The sequence below is a fragment of the Ruditapes philippinarum genome, unplaced genomic scaffold (genome assembly GCF_026571515.1).
Source record: "Ruditapes philippinarum isolate M1 unplaced genomic scaffold, ASM2657151v2 ctg412_1_1_1_1, whole genome shotgun sequence".
NCBI classification, from domain to species: domain Eukaryota; kingdom Metazoa; phylum Mollusca; class Bivalvia; order Venerida; family Veneridae; genus Ruditapes; species Ruditapes philippinarum.
Window position 1 is genome coordinate 51,197 of NW_026855592.1, and position 20,052 is coordinate 71,248.

The following is a 20,052-nucleotide window of genomic DNA, read 5'->3' on the forward strand; positions in this document are numbered from 1 at the left end:
AACCGAAGAGATATTCACATCAAAAAATTTGTGCTAAGCAAACGTTGAGTATTATATGCGATGAAGAAAATAATGCATAGTATAATCAACTAAAATATGATATTGTTATCGAGCAGAATTGTGTTCGTCTGTTTAAATGCCGAAAATTCTGCAATGCACGATTAGTAGAACTATTTTGACACTATTTTGATACAAAAATGTTCTGGTGTTGACAAGGCAGAACATGAATCAAGATTTATTGACAATAGAAGTGCAAGATTTGGTCATAAGCAATATGTGGTCGGGTGAGTTGAAATACATGTACAGTGTATAACTCCGGCCTCTCAAATAAATTAAACTAAATCAAAACATTTTGATAAGCTCTTTGTGTCGAATTTTCAAAGAACTCATATTGACAAAGTCCATTATTTCATAAGTTAACATTTACCAAAAAAAAAAAAAAAAAACAACAACATATTATATGACATGTTATATAGATCTAAATAATGTTTAAAAGACTTTTTTTGTTTATTCAAAACAAAGAACGGAAACAGTAATTTTATGTTTGATAATATCACTTTAAAATTATTTAAGTATAATTTCATTGCCAACTTAAGTTTTGTAGTCACACACTAATAAAGGCTATTATAAAAAAGATTATAAATAACTCGTATTACCACTCATCTGAAAGTTTCCTGATGGGTCTGAACTTATTTGGAACTGGTTACACGGGACATTGGTGTACGAATGCCTATAACACGTTTTTGTCACGTAATAAGAACATGTATTCTGGTTATCGTAACCACAGCTATAATATCGTCTGGTGTTACACGTGTATGTGGTAGTGTATCGTACATAGCACGTGGCCGAGATGCCCCACATGTTGTGTGTTCCATCATAGTTCTCATGTATACTGACAGATCCTGGGTTGTTGTCGATGGAGCTGGCATCTATAGCGGAAGATTTGAATATTATTAATTTGTAAAAAACAAACAACAGTTGAATGGGAGCAAAATCTACATTGAAACAGTGTGGGGAGGGGAAAGTTGAAAAAAATTGAGGTTGTTTTTCATCTTTCATCATTTTTCTTATTTACAAATGATACCTATATTGTATATTGACAGACAGTTATTTGTTGAAATATTCTTCTTTAGATTTCTGGCATACACATGTTTTTTACATATACGTTATATGTCAATAAGTTACACTATCCCGGCGAATATACATTACTACAAAATAAAACTGATTCATAAGAAAAATGTTTTAAAACTTTAAAACTGCATACATGATATATTGTGATTGGATGTCCTCTTCAATGTATGCTTGAATTTATATAAAAACCTATAAAATTAATCATAAAAGAGCTAATAAACTGATTTTTTTTTAAATGAAAGTAATATATACCATGAAGAACCAAAGCGCGCACAAATAATGTATTTCTACATCGTAGGCCGTTAACTATAAAAGTATATAAATACTTTTGGGTTTTGCCCATTATGGCAAATTTCTCGGCTAAAATATCTTTCTCCGAAAAAGAAAAAAGAAAATAAAAATAAAAATAAATAAATGCCTTATTATAAATCTGTTGACAGAATACAGAGCCTCTAGTAATATTTGTGTCATTCATTATCTCATGTACATCCCGTCACTAATAAAATATTAAATTGGAATGAAAAGATAAGTTGAAGATTATTATACATGTACCATAAAATATCATCATACATTTGCCGAAATACCAGTTAATTTTGTCGCGAAAAAATCATCTTCATCACCATTATCATACATTTTAATTAAATTAAACTTACCGGACACTGTAACACATTTTAATACAAAAATCAAGCAGACGAAAAATCCCATTTTTTAATGTTTATAATAACATGATTTTTATTATCGGTTTTAAAATTCCGTTTTAAAGATAAATTTCAAATTGGCAAAAGAAAAAATATTGGTCACACAAACGTATCGTATTTCAAGTAAAACAAAAAAGGCGAAAAACTGGAACCGTACAGATAAAATCATGTAATTTGTTGTTTGAGACATGCACCGTAAACCCTGTTTAAATTATTAATCTTTGCCATTAGTACGAGATTTCCCAAAACATGTATACAATTGCGCACCGAAAATAATTATATAAAATTGAATATATACACTGGTGGTCAGGTTTTTGCATATCAGACTGGTGTTTCCGTAAGTTTTGCACTTGCCGGAAATTTCATCTGGCATGTGGCTGCGGGTGGGTGCCAGATGAGTCGCGTGCTATACAACCGCATGCTTATGCTTAGGATGACGTAATTTCGCCGTTAGGAATAAAGCTGTAATTTCTTACGACGTTGTAAGAAAAAAGTAAAGGGTGTAATGACATACATGTAAAGTTCCATGGAAAATTGTTTTATTAAGATAAAGAGTTTAAAATATGATGGAATATCGTAGAATATGCAAGAAAAAATATCTGACATATGTTTGCGGTTTGGATTAGAATATCCGTCCCTATGGGGAAGGGGTCCCCGAGGGACGGACATCCCGATCTTAACCGCACATATGACATATATTATCATTCTGTATACATGGTGTTAATGTATATAAACATACTGACAGCCGGTTTGACTATGTTTTGCATTGCGTACTATCTATGGTCGTGACCAGCGTAGGGCTCGAACCAATGATCCCTGGGTTGAGAGACAGACACCTTAACTTCTAGGCCACCTCCCCCTTTCTCAGATTTTCGTTTTAAGAAAAAAAACTTTCTTCAATGAAAGTTCCTGTGGCATCGCCAAGACAATATCACTAGATGGACTTAAAAGTTAAGTGACACATTTTGTCTACAATTATAATGGACACTTTTGTTGGCCGGCAAATGATATTGAACATAAATTGTTATTGTGATCAAGATTTTTAACCTAGATTTATGTTTTATAAGATTCTTACAAATTGTTAATACTTTGATATCTCTGATGGTGTTTACGATTAAGTCTTATCAGATTCCCTACACATTTTTTTTTTGAAGTTTTATATATTATATCGTAAACGGCTTCCATTCTATGCCATGCGAGTACACTGTTAAACAATATGTTAGGCCGGTGAAATTGTGAGAGAAATATTTCCCAATGACATGCTTCAGTGTGTTTTTCCTATTGACTCGAGGTATAATTGTGTTCATTCCACACCCTCTCTATTGCATGCGCAACGAGTGAAAAAAGAGAACAATAAAAGTAATCAGAAATTTAAAACGAAAACGTGAATGTGAATGCTCTTTTTCTTAATATTCCTTTCATAAAAAGCACACTTTTATAATGAGATAATGTTAATTGAATGCTCTCTTGTTTCTATATAACAAATATATTAATAAGAATAATTAAACGCCAATTCTAGACAAATAATATGCTTCTTTTCTATTCTTTTTCTATATGTGCTTTTTTTTTCTCAAATTTCTCAATAATAAATATTGTTTTATAGACAATTTGCAGTATGTAAACATTGTAGTTCAATTTGATATGGAAAAAAGTAATATTCATAAAAAGCATAATTATATCCACGGGAAGCACGCTCTACTTAATAACATGTATCATTAATTTACTGCATATGTTTTAAAATCAAATTATTATATTGAAAAAATCAGTAATATCTAGGAAAATAGCTGGGACCCACGGGGGAGGGGACGGCGACAATATTCAACCGTATGCATGATACAGACTACTTCACTCAATATATATATGCACAGTTGACATTGTGTTAAAACGCAGTTAAAAATAAAATCGACCAAAATTAGGCTTTATCTAATTATCTACGTGAAAAATTGAGGTCAACACTCTATTGTTGACATTGCCAATATGGTTGACCAAGCGTATGACAGATTTTTGAAAAGCGCTATTTTAGTGCCTTGATTTAAACGTACTTGATCTGAATTGTATTAAATAAAGTGACTTATATTTCTATTTAATTTCAACAATGACCCAGTTCTCGCTGACATTGATAATTGTCTTTCAGGATCGGAAAACTTTATTGTGTACAGGAGAAACACACGTAAAAATGATAAATTTACTTTAACTGAGGAGTTTGAGGTGCTTAATTACACTTTGATGATAAAGCTTGCCTTACACATTGTATTATGTGTCAGAAAAAAACAGTATTGTTCATTTTTCATCGCCTCTTGTTTAAAATCTGGTAGTTTTGAGTAAAATTTCCAAATTACTTGCTCATTCGTACATATTGACATTTTCATTTGTAATCCACTTCGTTTCTATACTTAATAACCTTATTTTAATGAAAAGTTGCAAAGGTAGAGCCCAATCTAATAGATTTATACCCGATTTTTCAAATGTCAGTCAAATGGAGTTCTTGTTATAACTCTGAATATGTCCTAGAGTTGTTATGATAACTTTTGTTACTGCCAGTGTGTTTCTTGTGCTTAGTCACGGTACGTATTAAAGTCTTTTATTTGTCAATAAGTTTGCAAATCCAATATGAAGCGTAGTGCACACAAATTTGGACATATACTAGTAATGTTGGTTTGGGGTGTATTTCAGTTCAAGAAATACTATTTCTTGTCTCGTTCCTGTGGGTTTTTTTAATTAATTATTTATTTACTTATTTTTCATTTTATATAATTTCTTTGCTTACACAGACTTCGTAGACTGAAAAAGGCTTGATGTAAAGCATGGACATACAAGATAAAATACGCTATGAATTCAATACTCAAGCATGATGTCTTCATGTATATCTAATTCCATTTTACATGTAAAATGGTTTGCAATGATATTGAAGTAGTATCTAGCTTTAATGAGGTGGGGTCATCTTCAGGTTTTTCACTGGATATTTTGATTTCTAATCAAATATATTGATATCAAATTTTGTCATAGAGAAGTAGAAAATTCTTTTACAACGATATGACAATACAAAATAGATCTGAGTCTGTTATAAACTATTGACGAACGGTATAAACAGAAACAACATTTAGTTCATTCGTTCGGTTTTATAATGTCAATATGAAGTCGTATAACTTTAATTAGAAAAATATATCTTGAACTAAAATACGCTCCAAATCAACATTATACTTTTCATAATGATTTACAGATTTACACATTTATTGAATAATGACATACGCTAAAACGTGCCGTAACTTTGCGCAAGAAGCACATCGGCAGTAACAAAGGTTAGCATATGAACTCTAGGACATCTTCAGGGTTAACACAAGAACTCATGATATTTGGAAATACGACATAAAATGTAAGTAGGGGCTTTATGTTTGCAGCTTTCAATCATAATTAGGGAATCGTCAATGTGTACAAATGAGCAAATAATTTGGATCTTTTACTCAAAACTATCAGATTATAAGCAAGTGGCGATGAGAAATGGACTAAATAGCTTCTCCTTGCACATAATACAAGATGTAAGCCTAGCTTAATCATCAAAGTACCACTACCACTTTTCTCGAATGCTTCCCCGGTACATAAAATTTCCTATGAAATTCGTAGCGTTTTCCAGGAACTCCGTGACAGTTATCATAAAACTCCGTGACAGTTATCATAAGAACTCTTGACAAGTAATCATAAGAACTCTATCCTTCGTGTTAAAGTTCCTCCGCCGTGAATATATGCGGTGATTAAGTTAAAACAATTTCGATATGTAACGCCCTCATTCCCCACAGGACATTTATGATGATAACTTTGATTTTTTGTTTACTTAACAAAGATCAATAACAATGCGTAAAATAGGTGAGACAGTGTTACACCGCACTTTGGGGTCCAACACTCTTTGGTGTCAAAATCGAGAAATTGACCCCTAAATATTCTACATCTGAAGGTGTCAACTGAGTTCTGCTTAAATACTGAGAACTGATTTATATCCGATCTGCAACATTGAAATATTTCAGATGGAGTTCAAGATGGCGGTCGATACTTTGTTTGATGCTTAAGTGATAAAACTTTCAATAATTTTACCATTTGAAATATCAAAAAAATGTTTCCATATAACAAAGTACTCTAGTACATAAATTGTGAATGTATTCCTAAAATTAAAAGATTCTGGGAAAAATATCTTGTCATTTACTTGACAACTGTTGGTGTCATATTAATTAAGCCCCATTTTAAATATGATGGGGATGAAATAAAATGCAGTTATTTTTTTTCCCAAGAACTATTAATATACTCCATTACAATGTTCCCCTGAAATATCAAGTTTTTCGATCGGACTTTTAGATTTTTTAGATAGATATTTTTACAAATACAGTATTAAGCTTATCAACAAACTTTGTTTTTTTTGTAAGCTTCGTAACAACCGTCCGCCGAAGGCTTTTTTAATGGAAATCTTACATACTTTCTTTAGAAAGGGCAAACAGGAATTTTTTATAATGCTTAAATAATGGCATCAGAGAAATGTAAGATGCTTGCTACCTGAATAAAGTAGCGATAAATGTGTAATAATTTGTCATAAAAGTAGCAAAATGTAAACATTGAAGTATTTGACATCCATATAAACTACAATTCACTATAACTGTACTAATTTCCAAAAAGGAACAGATGAAAATATCAGGTTCATGTAATTGGCCAATGAGTAAAGGCCTCAACAGACGGTAGGATTTAGTTGTTCAACACTAATTAGAGATATGATGTACAATTTTCAAAGCAATACAACACTTGCATTCAGACAGTAATTCTGCATTGTAGGAATCATCAGCTTTCCCTCAAAAAAATTCCCTCCCAATTGATCCCTTACATATTTTACTCACTAACCGTAGATAATTGAAACACTTCCATTTTTTAAAAAAAAGTCTATTATTGTCACAGGGCGAGATTAATGTGAAGCCTGACCGAGACTCGAACCTGGGACCCTCGGAATACCGTACTTCGGTTCTACTGACTGGGCTATCCAGTCGCTAACAAACTACCTCCACTGATTAGTGAACAGTTCAATACTGTGACACTATCATTTTCTGAATAATTTGGGATCCTTAAGTGTTTTTCAACATTATTTTTACCCCATCTTACAACTATGTTTACAGCCCTAATTGTTCTGGAATTTCATTCATTAAACACATTATCAGCGGATAATTGGGAAACATGACATCTGCCATCGTGGGAAGTCTATACAACAAGTATTAAGAGATAGAACATGTCCTATCCTTTAAATCTAGTATAAAGTTGTATGAATTCAAGAAATAGTAGCCTTCACACATAAAGATTTGCTTGTACATCTTAGTTTTAATTGATGTTGTACTTCAAAATCCTACCGTCTGTTGAGGCTTTTTTGGATACTATAGGATTACACCAAAATTAAAAGCTTTTAAGAAATACAAGTAACAGCATAATGGGCCTTTAAAACGTTATTTTTATAATCTTGGGAGGGGGGATCGAAAATCCATGTAATCCTGTGTGCCTTCATAGCGCAGTAGGCAGAGCGTCTATATTGTATTCATGCAATTTACATGTTCGAAACATTGTTACAGATGTTTGTTTTTTTTCAAACATTTTGGACACATGTTTGGTTTCAAATACTTATTTTAAATCATTAATATTTCATACTCTTAGTACGCTTACAATTGTTCGGCTTTTATATGTTTAATAAAATCTTAAAAAAAAAGATTCTAAGATTCTTATCATTTGACTTGTATATTTCATAAAAATTGGTTCACAAATAAAATTAACACATGAAGACATGAAGCCCAGAAAGTTGAACGAAGGCATGAAGCCCGGATTGTAGATTTTACATGAAGCCCAGAATGATGAACGAAGGCATGAAGCCCGGATTGTAGATTTGAGACATGAAGCCCAGAATGATGAACGAAGGCATGAAGCCCGGATTGTAGATTTGATACATGAAGCCCAGAATGTTGAACGACGGCATGAAGCCCGGATTGTAGATTTGAGACAAGAAGCCCAGAATGATGAACGAAGGATTAAAGCCCGGATTGTAGATTTGAGAAATGAAGCCAAGAATGTTGAACGAAGGTATGAAGCCCGGATTGTAGATTTGAGACATGAAGCCCAGAATGATGAACGAAGGCATGAAGCCCGGATTGTAGATTTGAGACATGAAGCCCAGAATGATGAACGAAGGCATGAAGCCCGGATTGTAGATTTGAGACATGAAGCCCAGAATGTTGAACGAAGGCATGAAGCCCGGATTGTAGATTTGAGACATGAAGCCCAGAATGTTGAACGAAGGCATGAAGCCCGGATTGTAGATTTGAGACATGAAGCCCAGAATGATGAACGAAGGCATGAAGCCCGGATTGTAGATTTGATACATGAAGCCCAGAATGTTGAACGAAGGCATGAAGCCCGGATTGTAGATTTGAGACAAGAAGCCCAGAATGATGAACGAAGGATTGAAGCCCGGATTGTAGATTTGAGAAATGAAGCCAAGAATGTTGAACGAAGGTATGAAGCCCGGATTGTAGATTTGAGACATGAAGCCCAGAATGTTGAACGAAGGCATGAAGCCCGGATTGTAGATTTGAGACATGAAGCCCAGAATGATGAACGAAGGATTGAAGCCCGGATTGTAGATTTGAGACATGAAGCCCAGAATGTTGAACGAAGGCATGAAGCCCGGATTGTAGATTTGAGACATGAAGCCCAGAATGTTGAACGAAGGCATGAAGCCCGGATTGTAGATTTGAGACATAAAGCCCAGAATGATGAACGAAGGCATGAAGCCCGGATTGTAGATTTGAGACATGAAGCCCAGAAAGTTGAACGAAGGCATGAAGCCCGGATTGTAGATTTGAGACATGAAGCCCAGAATGATGAACGAAGGTATGAAGCCCGAATGTAGATTTGAGACATGAAGCCCAGAATGATGAACGAAGATATGAAGCCCGGATTGTAGATTTGAGACATGAAGCCCAGAATGTTGAACGAAGGCATGAAGCCCGGATTGTAGATTTGAGACATGAAGCCCAGAATGTTGACCAAGGCATGAAGCCAGGATAAAATTCTGGAGACATGAAGCCTAGATTGCTAAACAAAGACACGAAACCCGGATTATTGAACGAAAATATTACGCTCGGACTGTAGAGAAACAAACACGTATGATGCAAAAAGCACAATAGGATAATAAAAAAGTGACGCGCGTGCCAGGTCCACTATTACCGATATCATGTTGCAAGATATCACTTAGTGATACTGCAAGTGTATCTTAGCTAAATGTTTGAATAGAATAATCCAACTGTACGCGTTACGACAGTTCGTAAGATGGTCATCTGTTTATGTAATCGAATTAAAAACCAGAAGTATAATCCAGCACAAGATAAGGATGAACAGATCCTTACTCAAAAACTTTTATCAACCTGGTTCTTGGCTATTTCGATGTTAAAAAGGTACTTTTAAAACTGATGCCTGAGTTCAACCATAACATCCTATTTAGGGGACCAGTCTATTAGCTGGCACGTGGCATTGCCACAAGTGATTATAATAATCATAAGTGATCAACGAATATATTTTGAATCCCAAATCATAATCCTCGTGAAGGTTTAAGCTCGCGGGTAGACTTCGAATTTTAATTGTCTGAAAAAATATGCATACCACTTTTAAATATATACTTTAAGTACTACAATTATGAAGACAGGAACATTTAAGTGGGCGGTCATATATATCACTTGACATATCCTCTAATCACACACGATTTAATTTGCAGAAACATCCCAATCTGTCGGCCAAGCCAGTGTTATACCCCCGAGTTTTCGCTGTTATATCGCAATATCATACTTTTGTAACAAAAGGTAGCAAACTACACTTATGGAAGCCACAGCTTCGAATGGCCAGGAAAGATTTCTTGGATATACTGACTTTTCTGAATTTAAATGACTGGTTGTCTTTAAAGTGAATTTTCAGTCTGAAATTGTAATAGTGACATATATATTTATCACTGGCAAATATTTTATATGATCAATGGCAAATTAAAAACATGCTCAGGATCACATGCTATTGATTATAGATGTCAAGGCCACCACTTATGTAAACATTGCTTTTAAATCGGTACAAACAAGTATTTTACTGGGGGGGGGGGGGGGGGTACAAACATTAGGCAGAAACAAAATATATACAAGGTCAAGCACCTGTTTTTTTTGTTATTTTACATGTAAAGGGACTTGCTTAAGCAGGGACTGTGTTTCTAAAGCTAAAGCCTGTATATCTGCGGGTATTTCTGCAGTTTTGATTGCTTGTATGACATTGACGACAGGAATTTGAAACTTAAAGATTGAGGAGACTATCTATTTAGAAGTCAAATTAACTACAGCCTTAAATATACCTGCAAGTTGAACTTAAAAGTTTGCTATTTTACAAAATAATGTTGCAACAGAATATGAAATTCATTCTCCGTCTTGTCTAATAAATAACCTTTCAGAAAACGAACGACCAGTATTTGAGAACGTGTCGTTGTGACTTAATTGCAAATGCATATAATTCCGGGATAAAAACTATCACTTCATTATTTTATTATCGTGTTTTTTATTTCCTGTAATGCCAAACAAAACATCAGAAAACAAGCAATAGCTGACCTGTATCAAAATAATTGGCTGCCTCTGGGAATTCATTGGTATCAAACGTCTACGTGAGGTCATGCCATACTGAGCTGAATGCTCGGAAATGTTCCGTTGGCTGTGGATAGTCCATGTTGAAAATCATGTTACTGCTTCCACCTTGACCAGTGCGTGTTCCATATGTATCAATAATGTTATTATCTGATTGGTCATTGCATGTTGGCGTCTGAAGACACGCCAATAAAAGTCTGAAAATACGCCCTTAAAATGGTTTAATTATTTTTATATGTTTCATTTTTTTCCGTAATGCTATTTAGAAAAATCCTTCAGCTTACTTCAGCTTACTTTTTTGGTATGGCGACTTGTCACTTGTCAGAGGTCATCTTGTGTGTAAATTTTAGGTATGTTATTTAACCTTGAAAATATTATATTTCATTAATTTATGGATGCTATTTTGTTTTCATACATTTGCGCAAGAGTTTTGTGTATTTAAGCAAAATAGAATTTCGACAAAAGGCGATGGATGTTTTTAATAAACAATCTAATAACTTAATATTTCTAAAGTGCGGGGGTGGGGTCAAATGTTCGCCACTACAAACATCATAGGGCGCAAACGTCCGACGGGCAAATGTCCGGATATCTAGCAGACCACTTAAGACTTACATATGAATATTGTTGGCAAGGTTAAGATACATGATCCGAAATTATATTTTATATAGCAGATTATAGAATGTTCTAGAATAAAATATTATCGTTCATCATATAGATTTTCATACTAAATCACTTATCAACATTTCTTTTTCAAGATTTTTTTTCAATAATACATTTCTATGGTCTCTACAGTATCGACATTTGAAATACTATTCTAACACGACCCGCATTTTTCCCTATTGAACATAGAAGAACCGAAAGTGTGTGTTATTATGCAACAGAGTCACAGTTTTACGTTCTATATTTAGACATGTGACGTCATCATTATACACGTGACGTAACCACCAAAAATCCAACGCGCTGAAAAAAGTACGGAAACAAATCAGGCGCAATTTTGCTTAATATCAGGTACGGCAGCATTTATTTGTTTATGTCGTGTTAGAATCGAAATAATATATCCAAATCGGTGATTTTATCGCTTGATAACATCACTGTTTGTCGTTCGGATGCGCATCATTATATCACTCGGGCTGCGCCCTCGTGATATAATTCCTCGCATCCAAACTCCAAACAGTGATGTTATTGAGCGATAAAATCACTGTTTGGGATATATTATTTCTTAAATAGGAGATGTGCCCATTGTAGACCAATCCACTTTAAGTACTTGTATATGCATGTCGCTATAAGCAAGTTTTTGGAGTATATCAATACAAAATTCTTTTAACGTTCTTGTGAAGCATTCTTTGAAACCAAGCCCTGACTTCGACGGTTTTCAGGGGCTTTCAGTTTTGATTTTTCGCCAGTTGAATAGAGAGGCAGGATAAAGCCTAACAGGGGGGGGGGGGGGGGGTAAATGTGGATGTGGTCCTGCAGGTGGGAATGATACAAGGGACTTCGCTATTAACTGTGGGTAGTTACGGTTTCCAATGCAAAGCGTATTCAAACGGGCGTTATTTGTATCACAAATGCGTTTGAAATGGATATATTATTGTTATATTTTTTCGATATGACTTTTTGTACAATTTTATGTTCTGTAAAATTTTAAGAACGTTTAATACGTTATGGATTAGGTGATTTAAAATCGTGATAAGTTTGCTGCGATAACTGCTATATAGTTTCATAGAAATGACCTTGAAGCGTCCATTTTTTGTTATCTTGTGAACTTAATGATAGAAGAACCGCTTATATTACTATTACTTTGAAAAATAAATGTTACATGTGTCCTCACTTTGATATGCCATCCATTATTTTTATTCAAAGATTTAAAATAGAGATTTTGGAATGATTGCTAATTTTGTAAGACAGGAATATTATGACATTCATTTACATTTTATTTTCATTTTATTGCATTTCATGTTTTCTATGTCTGCTCATAGGCAAGTCTATTTTCACATGTTTTTCATGACCGGGTCTGTCTGACTAGAACAGACCTGTGCAACCGAAAAGATAGACCTCATAACAGACTTTCTTTTGTTAACACAGGTCTATCCGAAAACTATAGACGACCCGTCACAAACAAAATTGAGGAGGTGTGTAAGGCTAAGTATCGTCTATGTCTCATATGATGTAGCGATGATGGCATTGGCTTGTGAAGTTGGCTCATACAGGACAGGGCTGTATTTAACTTGGTCTATAGGCATACTAACAATTCTTAAAGTGTCCAACTTCAAATTAGCTTAGTCTTACAAAAGTAAAGTAAACTTTAAAATATTTAAAACATGTCATTTTTGTTTGGAGATGTTATCATCTAAAGAGTAAATTATATGTACTTATTCCATTGTAAAACAAGGTATAAGTCTGACATAGTATCATGTTATAACATGTTAAAGGGACTCCACTGATGTTTTTAGACATGATGGGACTGAAAATATTTTTTTTCTGATAAATGTACCATTTGATGTAGGTTTAGAGTTTCAGATCATTCGCGCACTTCTTTTTTCCATAATAATCATTCAAATTGTAAAAAAATCACCCAAAATGAAACGCGTTTTTAAAAACACGTTCCATTCAAATCGGATTGAAAAGCATAACAATACGGATTTCAGTCTATTTCAAAGAAATTTTCCTGAATATCTTTGCATATATTTCTGTTTAAAGTGCCCCAGCTCATATATGTAAGAAACTCAAATGTTATGATTTTAGGCTTGCTTTTAAACCTCAGTGGATTCCCTTTTATTAACAAGTTACTGAATGTATATGTACAAACTCATGATTCCATGTTAGCCTTTACATCAAAATGACATTCGTCTCAGCCTGATTGCCAGCCTGTGGTTCTTTTTGTCCCTTTAAAATTTAAAAATACATTAAGTGTGTTTTTGTGCAACTTGCTGTTAAAATATTTTTCTAACAGTTTATCAAGTCATGTAAGATAAAAAAAGGATTTATAAGAAAATGTAAAATGACATAAAACATAAAAATACCATTTCCTTTATTAATATTATTTTAATAATTTATTAATATTGAACACCAGTGAACGAAGGAACACCAGAGAACGAATAAATTGCCTTATGTTGGAGTGCTCTATGCTTAATGAGGGTCCATCCGCCCTTTTAGGCACTGAGATTGCGGACCCCTGACATGTCATCATTCATGTCTTTAAATTGAATTCAGTAATTCACTGCATGATACTAAATATGTATGCAAGTGATTTTGGTGTTGTTTACTATTATGATGCACGAGAGGCTGTTGACACCATAAAATAAGATGTTCTGCCAAAATAAATGACTATATATTTCGGACAAGCTTGACTAACTGATTTATTTTATGCAACTGGGATTAGAAACTAAAATAATATATTTAGATTTTCACAGACGAGTTTTGCATGAAAATTAAGCTAAAGAATAAAAAGGTTGGACTTCTTTTTTCAATTTTGCATAATAATGAGAATATTATTCTCATTAATGAGTGTGTGTGTGTGTGTGTGTGTGTGTGTGTTTGTGGGGGTGCGTGCGTGCGTGTGTGTGTGTGTGTGTGCGCGCGCGCGCGCGTGCGTTCGTGTGTTTACTTATATGCGCCACTGGTTGCCTTCAAGCGCAAGTCCTCCAGAACAGTTTTTGTCATTTCAGAATTTTTGGAGGGTAATGACAGATACAAAAAACTCCGTAAATTCCAGAAGCTCCTCCTATGTCTATAACGTGCAAGGTGTTGAAGCACTCATACATCGGACCTCGATTTAAAGACTCATCCGAAAGACTGATAAGTTATTTTAGATGGACAGGAATCGAGTCCACGATGTCAAGATTACAAGTAAATGAATGTATGTACGGATGCAGTCTATGTTAAACAATGGTCGATCTGCCCAATAAGGTACAAAAAGCAGCTTTCGCTATCGAGTTACCTCGGACATGCAACTAATCATGCCCTTAAAGTGTTAATTTTGACGAAAAAAGTGGTTATTATTTACTTTCATGCATTTTCCACGGAGAATTAGTCAATGATATGAATTTTGCATCAAAAGTAGGTCACTGTACAGCAGTCAATGATAACCCAAAGGTACAGTGACTTATAACAATAATAAGCGGAAAGCCCTTGAAAAGGCTGTTTGTGCCAAGCAAAAGGCCTGCCGTACAAGCTGTCTATCTGTGCTTGGAACTCACCCTAGCACACTATCCTCATCGATTAAGCCCCCACCTCTCGGCTTAAGTGAGGAATCAGCAGCTGGTCTGCAATACAAGTTCTGATGATTTCTGCGCCATCTCAAGTCTACAGATCTTCTGCCAATGTCCTGTGCCTTCTCAGTGACGTACACCTCCGATTGAAAGTGAGAATACAAGTTCTCGAATCGCCAAATGAATTGTCGTAAAAATGGATGTATGTATCATTTACAATTTGTAGTTATTTAGTGAATTTTCATATTTAAGTTTTAATTAATGAGATGTAAATTTTCAAAATTTTCTAATTTACAAAAGTTGTAACATAGAATCTCTCTGTTAATAAACACATGAATAATCTACGTAAACAGCAAAAAAAACAATAATCCGTAACAAAATATTATTTCTCTAATTGAAGAAGGGTTTCATCCATTTAGCAATGATTTTGTGCATGCGCCATTCGCTTTTAAGTTACCATATTCATTTCAAACAATTATTTTAGAAGTAAACATTTTTAAAAATCTAAACAAATATTTTTGCACCAGAAATATAGCTTTATACACTTCAAATAAAAGATAACCATTGCCATAATTGTACGACTTGCCTTGCACTTCCGTATTTCATTAAAAAATCAGAGGTCTGATACTGATTGGGGTTACACTAATATATAAGTGTATCACAAGACAAGGATATGTCATACAATACAAAAAATTTTCTTATATAGTTTTGAAATAAATTGCCATTTGCTACAATTTCCTCAGGTGACAAAGGGGCATATGTCTGGACAAATGATTGTTGGTGTGACCTAGCTGCTCTTGGCTTCAAAGTGTAACCATCAGACTGAGTTTATTCACAAGGAATCGCATCACTGAATAGGCACCATATAATTTTACAAAGGAAGTATATGACAATGTTGAGTAAAATTTATGGTAGAAGCCTTAAAATTAAAAGATAAAAAAAGCCCTTACCACAAGGATGGTTATGTGAGAATATGAGCCAAAACGTAATGTAACATAAGCTTATGTTTTAATAATTATTATAAAATGGTGCATATTGTTGAATGGAAAATTCAACTCGCAATACCTCATGCTCAAATACTTTAATATTCACAGATGGTATGAATAATCATTCTGAAAAAATTAAATTGGAAATACTGAGGCACCTAGAACTTTTGTTATATTTACTTCTTACGAAACTGAACTCGTCGTCATGTTGAAAAACAAATTCAAGACTTAAGAAAACAATATGAACAAAAACTTAAATAACCAAACCATTTCTACATTAAAAAAGAATATCAAAATAATTATCATGTTTTTAGAAAAGCTCAAAAACACATTTTAAACATTTTGTTGCCTGTAAATTAAAGTAACTTTAAACATGACAATATTAACAAAATGAACATTTTAAACATGTAGTGCTTTTGTTTTGTAACCATTTTCCCAAACTCTAAATCAAGGCTGCCAAGATAACGATGGACGTTCTTGTTACCATGGTTCAGATGAAATGAAAAATTGAAAATAAAGAGTGGACATAATACATATATACAACTGAACTTGAAAATTAAATAAACGGTGAACTAAGAACTTGGATATACAATTCTATAAGATGCCTAATTCGTTTAATGTGTCAAAGTAGTATGACGCTATCACTGCGGCCGAGTTGTTGCTGTTTGTTACTTCGAGCCATAAAAAACGTCGACTGTACCCGTCGATCGCTCCGCGGATGCAGAATCCATATGGCTTTAACTTGACATAGCAATGTACATGCCCTACAAAGTAAGGAAGTTCGAGACATATCTTCGCCGAGATCATGAGTGTGCATGAGTTCATTAGTTCCTTCGGGATAGATTTGTGGCGTTAGCTTTATCACAGAATCTCTAGATATTGCAACCAGTAGCCAGTCTCCAATTTGTGCTATATCGATCGAAATCTACACACCTAGCACTCCTAAGGATTACAACAATAATGGGGCCCTATACTTCGTCCTTAGGTGCACGTTTTTTGAGTTGGACAAGATTGTTTGATTTAGTATTGGTTAATTTTCTTGTAAAATAATCTTTGACAATATTTGCTAATGATAGCATATCACTAGTATTCAATTCCAGTTCGCTGCACTTCGAAGGGTCTATAATAGTAGATGACCCTTCTGTTACCAGATGTTCTTATATTCAAATCAGAAATAATGGAAAGAACTGTTCTGCTGTTAGTGATCCATTTAGTAAGTCGAAAACCGCCTTTATTCATGATCGACTGCAGATCACGAACTAAATCAATAACGTTCTGTTCATTGTCTACTGATTTTAAACAATCGTCAACGTAGAAGTTTCGTTTAACTGTTGTCACAAATTTCTGTTCAAACAATTGCGCGTGATGCTGAGCAGTCCTTTTCAACGCATAGGCTGAGCAACTTGGATATGAAGTTGCACCAAGAAGGTAAACTTGCATATCTGGAATTCTCATCATGTCCCTATTGGACAACAGTAGACATTGCAGACTATCGCAATCACGTTCAGTTGCGCGCTTTTGGTGAATCATCGCCTCGATATCAGTCAAAACTGCAATATTATCTTGTCTAAAGCGAGTAAGTTTACCAGCTAAACTATTTGTTAAATTAGATCCCTGAAGTTGCTGCTGTTGTGTCTATTTATATTTTGCCGCGCAATTGTAAATTTCTCTTACTTTGCCTGGTGTGTTTGCATTAACTATAGGTGATGTTGGAGAGACCAAACACGATCTTTGTTGTTCTCATTGTTGAATAATTTGGCCTTTCTCAATGTAATCTGTCACTGTCGCAGTGTACATTTCGTGAAGATCTTTGTCACGTGACAATCTTCATTTTAAGTGATGAAATCGTATTTGTGTATGTATGTTCATCTCGCCACGCATGATGTCCATCAGGCACGTGAATTAATGTTGTTTTATAATTGCCATAGACTATCTATCTTTAACTGATATAGCATTTTCTTTTCAATGAATTGCATCTCAAAGTCTGTTGTCATGTTGCTTTGTGACGTCATCAGATTGGACATGGTTGATGTTAACTGTGCTGCCTTTGCCAATGACGCCACTAACTCTTCCACAAATTGCCCATCAAAACAAATGCGGACACGTACGGTTGGCCACTTACCCACGCTCGCATTTCTAGAGGTACATGCGCGTCCTGAATATCCGTCAAAATAATGTCGTCACTTACATCACCGTTAGGAATTTCAATGTCCCACAGGCGGGATATTTTCGAACCTGATGTCTTCTAGCGGTAGATTTAGTTGTTATTGGAAGTGTTTTACTGTCCAAACACCCTTCATGTCCAGATATTGACCTTCCGACCGAACTTTCAGTAGCGATAATAAATTTTTTTCCAGGTTGATTTAATGTTTGTAACAAACGGTCATCCTTAAAGTCTTATCTGCATTGTCGTTGAGAAGAGCATAATTATGTCTTGCACGTGCTTCTGTTCTCGTTATTGACCTTTACGGATTTAATATCTAAGCACAACGTAATAAAGGACCCACTTTTAGCAGCACAATTTACTGACAGATGTGTAACTGTGACATGAAACAACGTGTTATGCTTTCCATTAAAATCAGGAAAATTACAAATCTCCCCGTACTGCCTCTTTCCGATCAGCTAACAGATTTTTCTACAATAACTGACAGTGAAATTATATACAAAAAAGTTATCTTTCAATTCTGCGAATGTTATCATTTTAGCTAATAAATGCACCAATTTTCTAAAATTTTACTTGAATTATTATTATGAATCAAGGAAAAATCATGACTGATCCATTTTCCTGTTCTTCAAGATTTCACAACAAAATATAAACTGCACCACATAAAAAGTGTCATACAATGTTAAAATATAATCAGTTATGTATTGTGGAGAAATGTTGACAAACTCAACTTCAGATAAATGGTAATAAACAATTTTAACCTATTTATTTTGCCATTTTTCAATCTTAATATCAATTTGCAGTGGTAGTGGTAAAGCTGTCACAATTGGGGTATGGATGTACATTTCAATTTGCATAACAGAAAAAGCATGTTTTGTGAATTTTTTAGGAACCTAGGGTCTATATGACCCCATTCTAGTGACTGCTTACTTAAAAGTTATCAGAGAGAATGTTTTCCTTGGTTAAGTGACTGTTACTTTACTGATGTTTTACCTTCCAATTAAGAATTGTATGGTAAAATATGTACATATTAAAACTATAGCTTTTGAAGTGCAGTATACATTATGACTTCATGATATTGAAACAGTTGTCCAACTAAATATCTATTTCTGCAGACTGACAAAAAACTGAGTAAAGAACTGAACTAAAATACTAGCATTTTCTATTTTATCGCTATAATTGACATTGCTGCTGATACATGTAGTCAAGGTGAATACAAGATGTGCTAACAGTTTGGTAACATGATAAATAAGGTCAAAAATAAAAAAAAAATTCTAGGGATGATTGAAAGTGGTTGTGATTGAAACTAGCTGTATGTGGATATGTTGTTTATAACATGTATCTGTCATATGTTTGCCTTTAAGACTTGGTAAAACCATTCCAAAATGTTGTTATTTTATGTGTACCTTGATTGCAAGAGATAGAATCAAACAACTTTACAGGAATGATGGTCAACATAACTGTAAAGCTTTGCATGTGAATTTATTTCTAGTCTTGAGTCTTTGCCCTTGACTTTGTAAAAATTATAGGCTTTTTAATGTACAACTCAAAAAGTATTTGACGTGTAGTTCTAAAAGTATAGAAGCATCTTGGTCATCATGTTTAGTTATGCACGTTGTTTTTTTAATTTATCAAGTACGATTATTGTAGAGTTTTTTTGTCATGGATAAAAGATTTTCAGTTTTCAACTTGTGTCACGTATAGCCCAAAAATCATTTGACTTCGAGTCAGAAGATTGACAAAATAGTGGAATGTGGGGACACCCGTGTCCTATGGACACATACCCAGTTTCATTTATCTGTTTTATTTTTAATGACGATTGCGTCAAGAACAATTAATCAAATATAAATAAAAAAAGGAAAAAAGACATGCCAGACCTTAACAATAGTACGCATGTTCCCTACTAGCATACTCCCTACTTACTTTGATTGAAAACAAGGTCGGAATCTTTTACACATGTTTTTGTCATACCTTAGCAGTCAAACTACCAAACCGAGTTTTCTGGATTACTTAAAAGTATTTACCAATTTATACGCAAATGAACGAAACTGCACTAAGCCCAAAAGCCGAGAAACATTAATATCTTAATATCTTAAATAGAATAGCTCGAACATTTAAAACAGAAAGATGTGCAATAGATAATTGAGAAATATTCTCGAAAAGAAGTTGAAATCCGTGTTTTTG

General features: G+C 34.1%; 3 protein-coding genes across 3 annotated transcripts in view; 1 reads left to right on the plus strand and 2 right to left on the minus strand.

Annotated features, from left to right (window-relative positions):
• Positions 1-1,914, minus strand: part of LOC132743821 (uncharacterized) — a 41,919-nt gene extending 40,005 nt beyond the window's left edge. The window contains exons 1-2 of the mRNA XM_060732389.1: positions 1,785-1,914; positions 657-929 (exon numbers count right to left, since the gene is read on the minus strand). Of these exons, the coding sequence (XP_060588372.1) occupies positions 657-929; positions 1,785-1,836 (325 nt within the window). The 5' untranslated portion in view covers positions 1,837-1,914. The remainder of the gene's footprint in view (positions 1-656; positions 930-1,784) is intronic.
• A 5,172-nt stretch (positions 1,915-7,086) lies between these two features.
• Positions 7,087-8,751, plus strand: LOC132743829 (myosin-8-like). The gene is made up of 2 exons (XM_060732402.1): positions 7,087-7,107; positions 7,675-8,751. Exons 1-2 carry the CDS (start codon positions 7,087-7,089, stop codon positions 8,749-8,751), a joined length of 1,098 nt encoding a protein of 365 aa, XP_060588385.1.
• Positions 8,752-16,787: 8,036 nt separating this feature from the next.
• Positions 16,788-17,234, minus strand: LOC132743830 (uncharacterized). Its single transcript, XM_060732403.1, has one exon. It carries the CDS (start codon positions 17,232-17,234, stop codon positions 16,788-16,790), a length of 447 nt encoding a protein of 148 aa, XP_060588386.1.
• Positions 17,235-20,052: the final 2,818 nt, after the last annotated feature.

Excerpts from the sequence above, each read along its gene's own strand:
- LOC132743830 (XM_060732403.1), bottom strand. The coding sequence starts at position 17,234 with ATGATTCACCAAAAGCGCGCAACTGAACGTGATTGCGATAGTCTGCAA.
- LOC132743829 (XM_060732402.1), top strand. The coding sequence starts at position 7,087 with ATGTCCTATCCTTTAAATCTA. Across the intron at positions 7,108-7,674 it reads TGTCCTATCCTTTAAATCTA|ATTTTACATGAAGCCCAGAA; the intron begins GTATAAAGTTGT and ends CCCGGATTGTAG.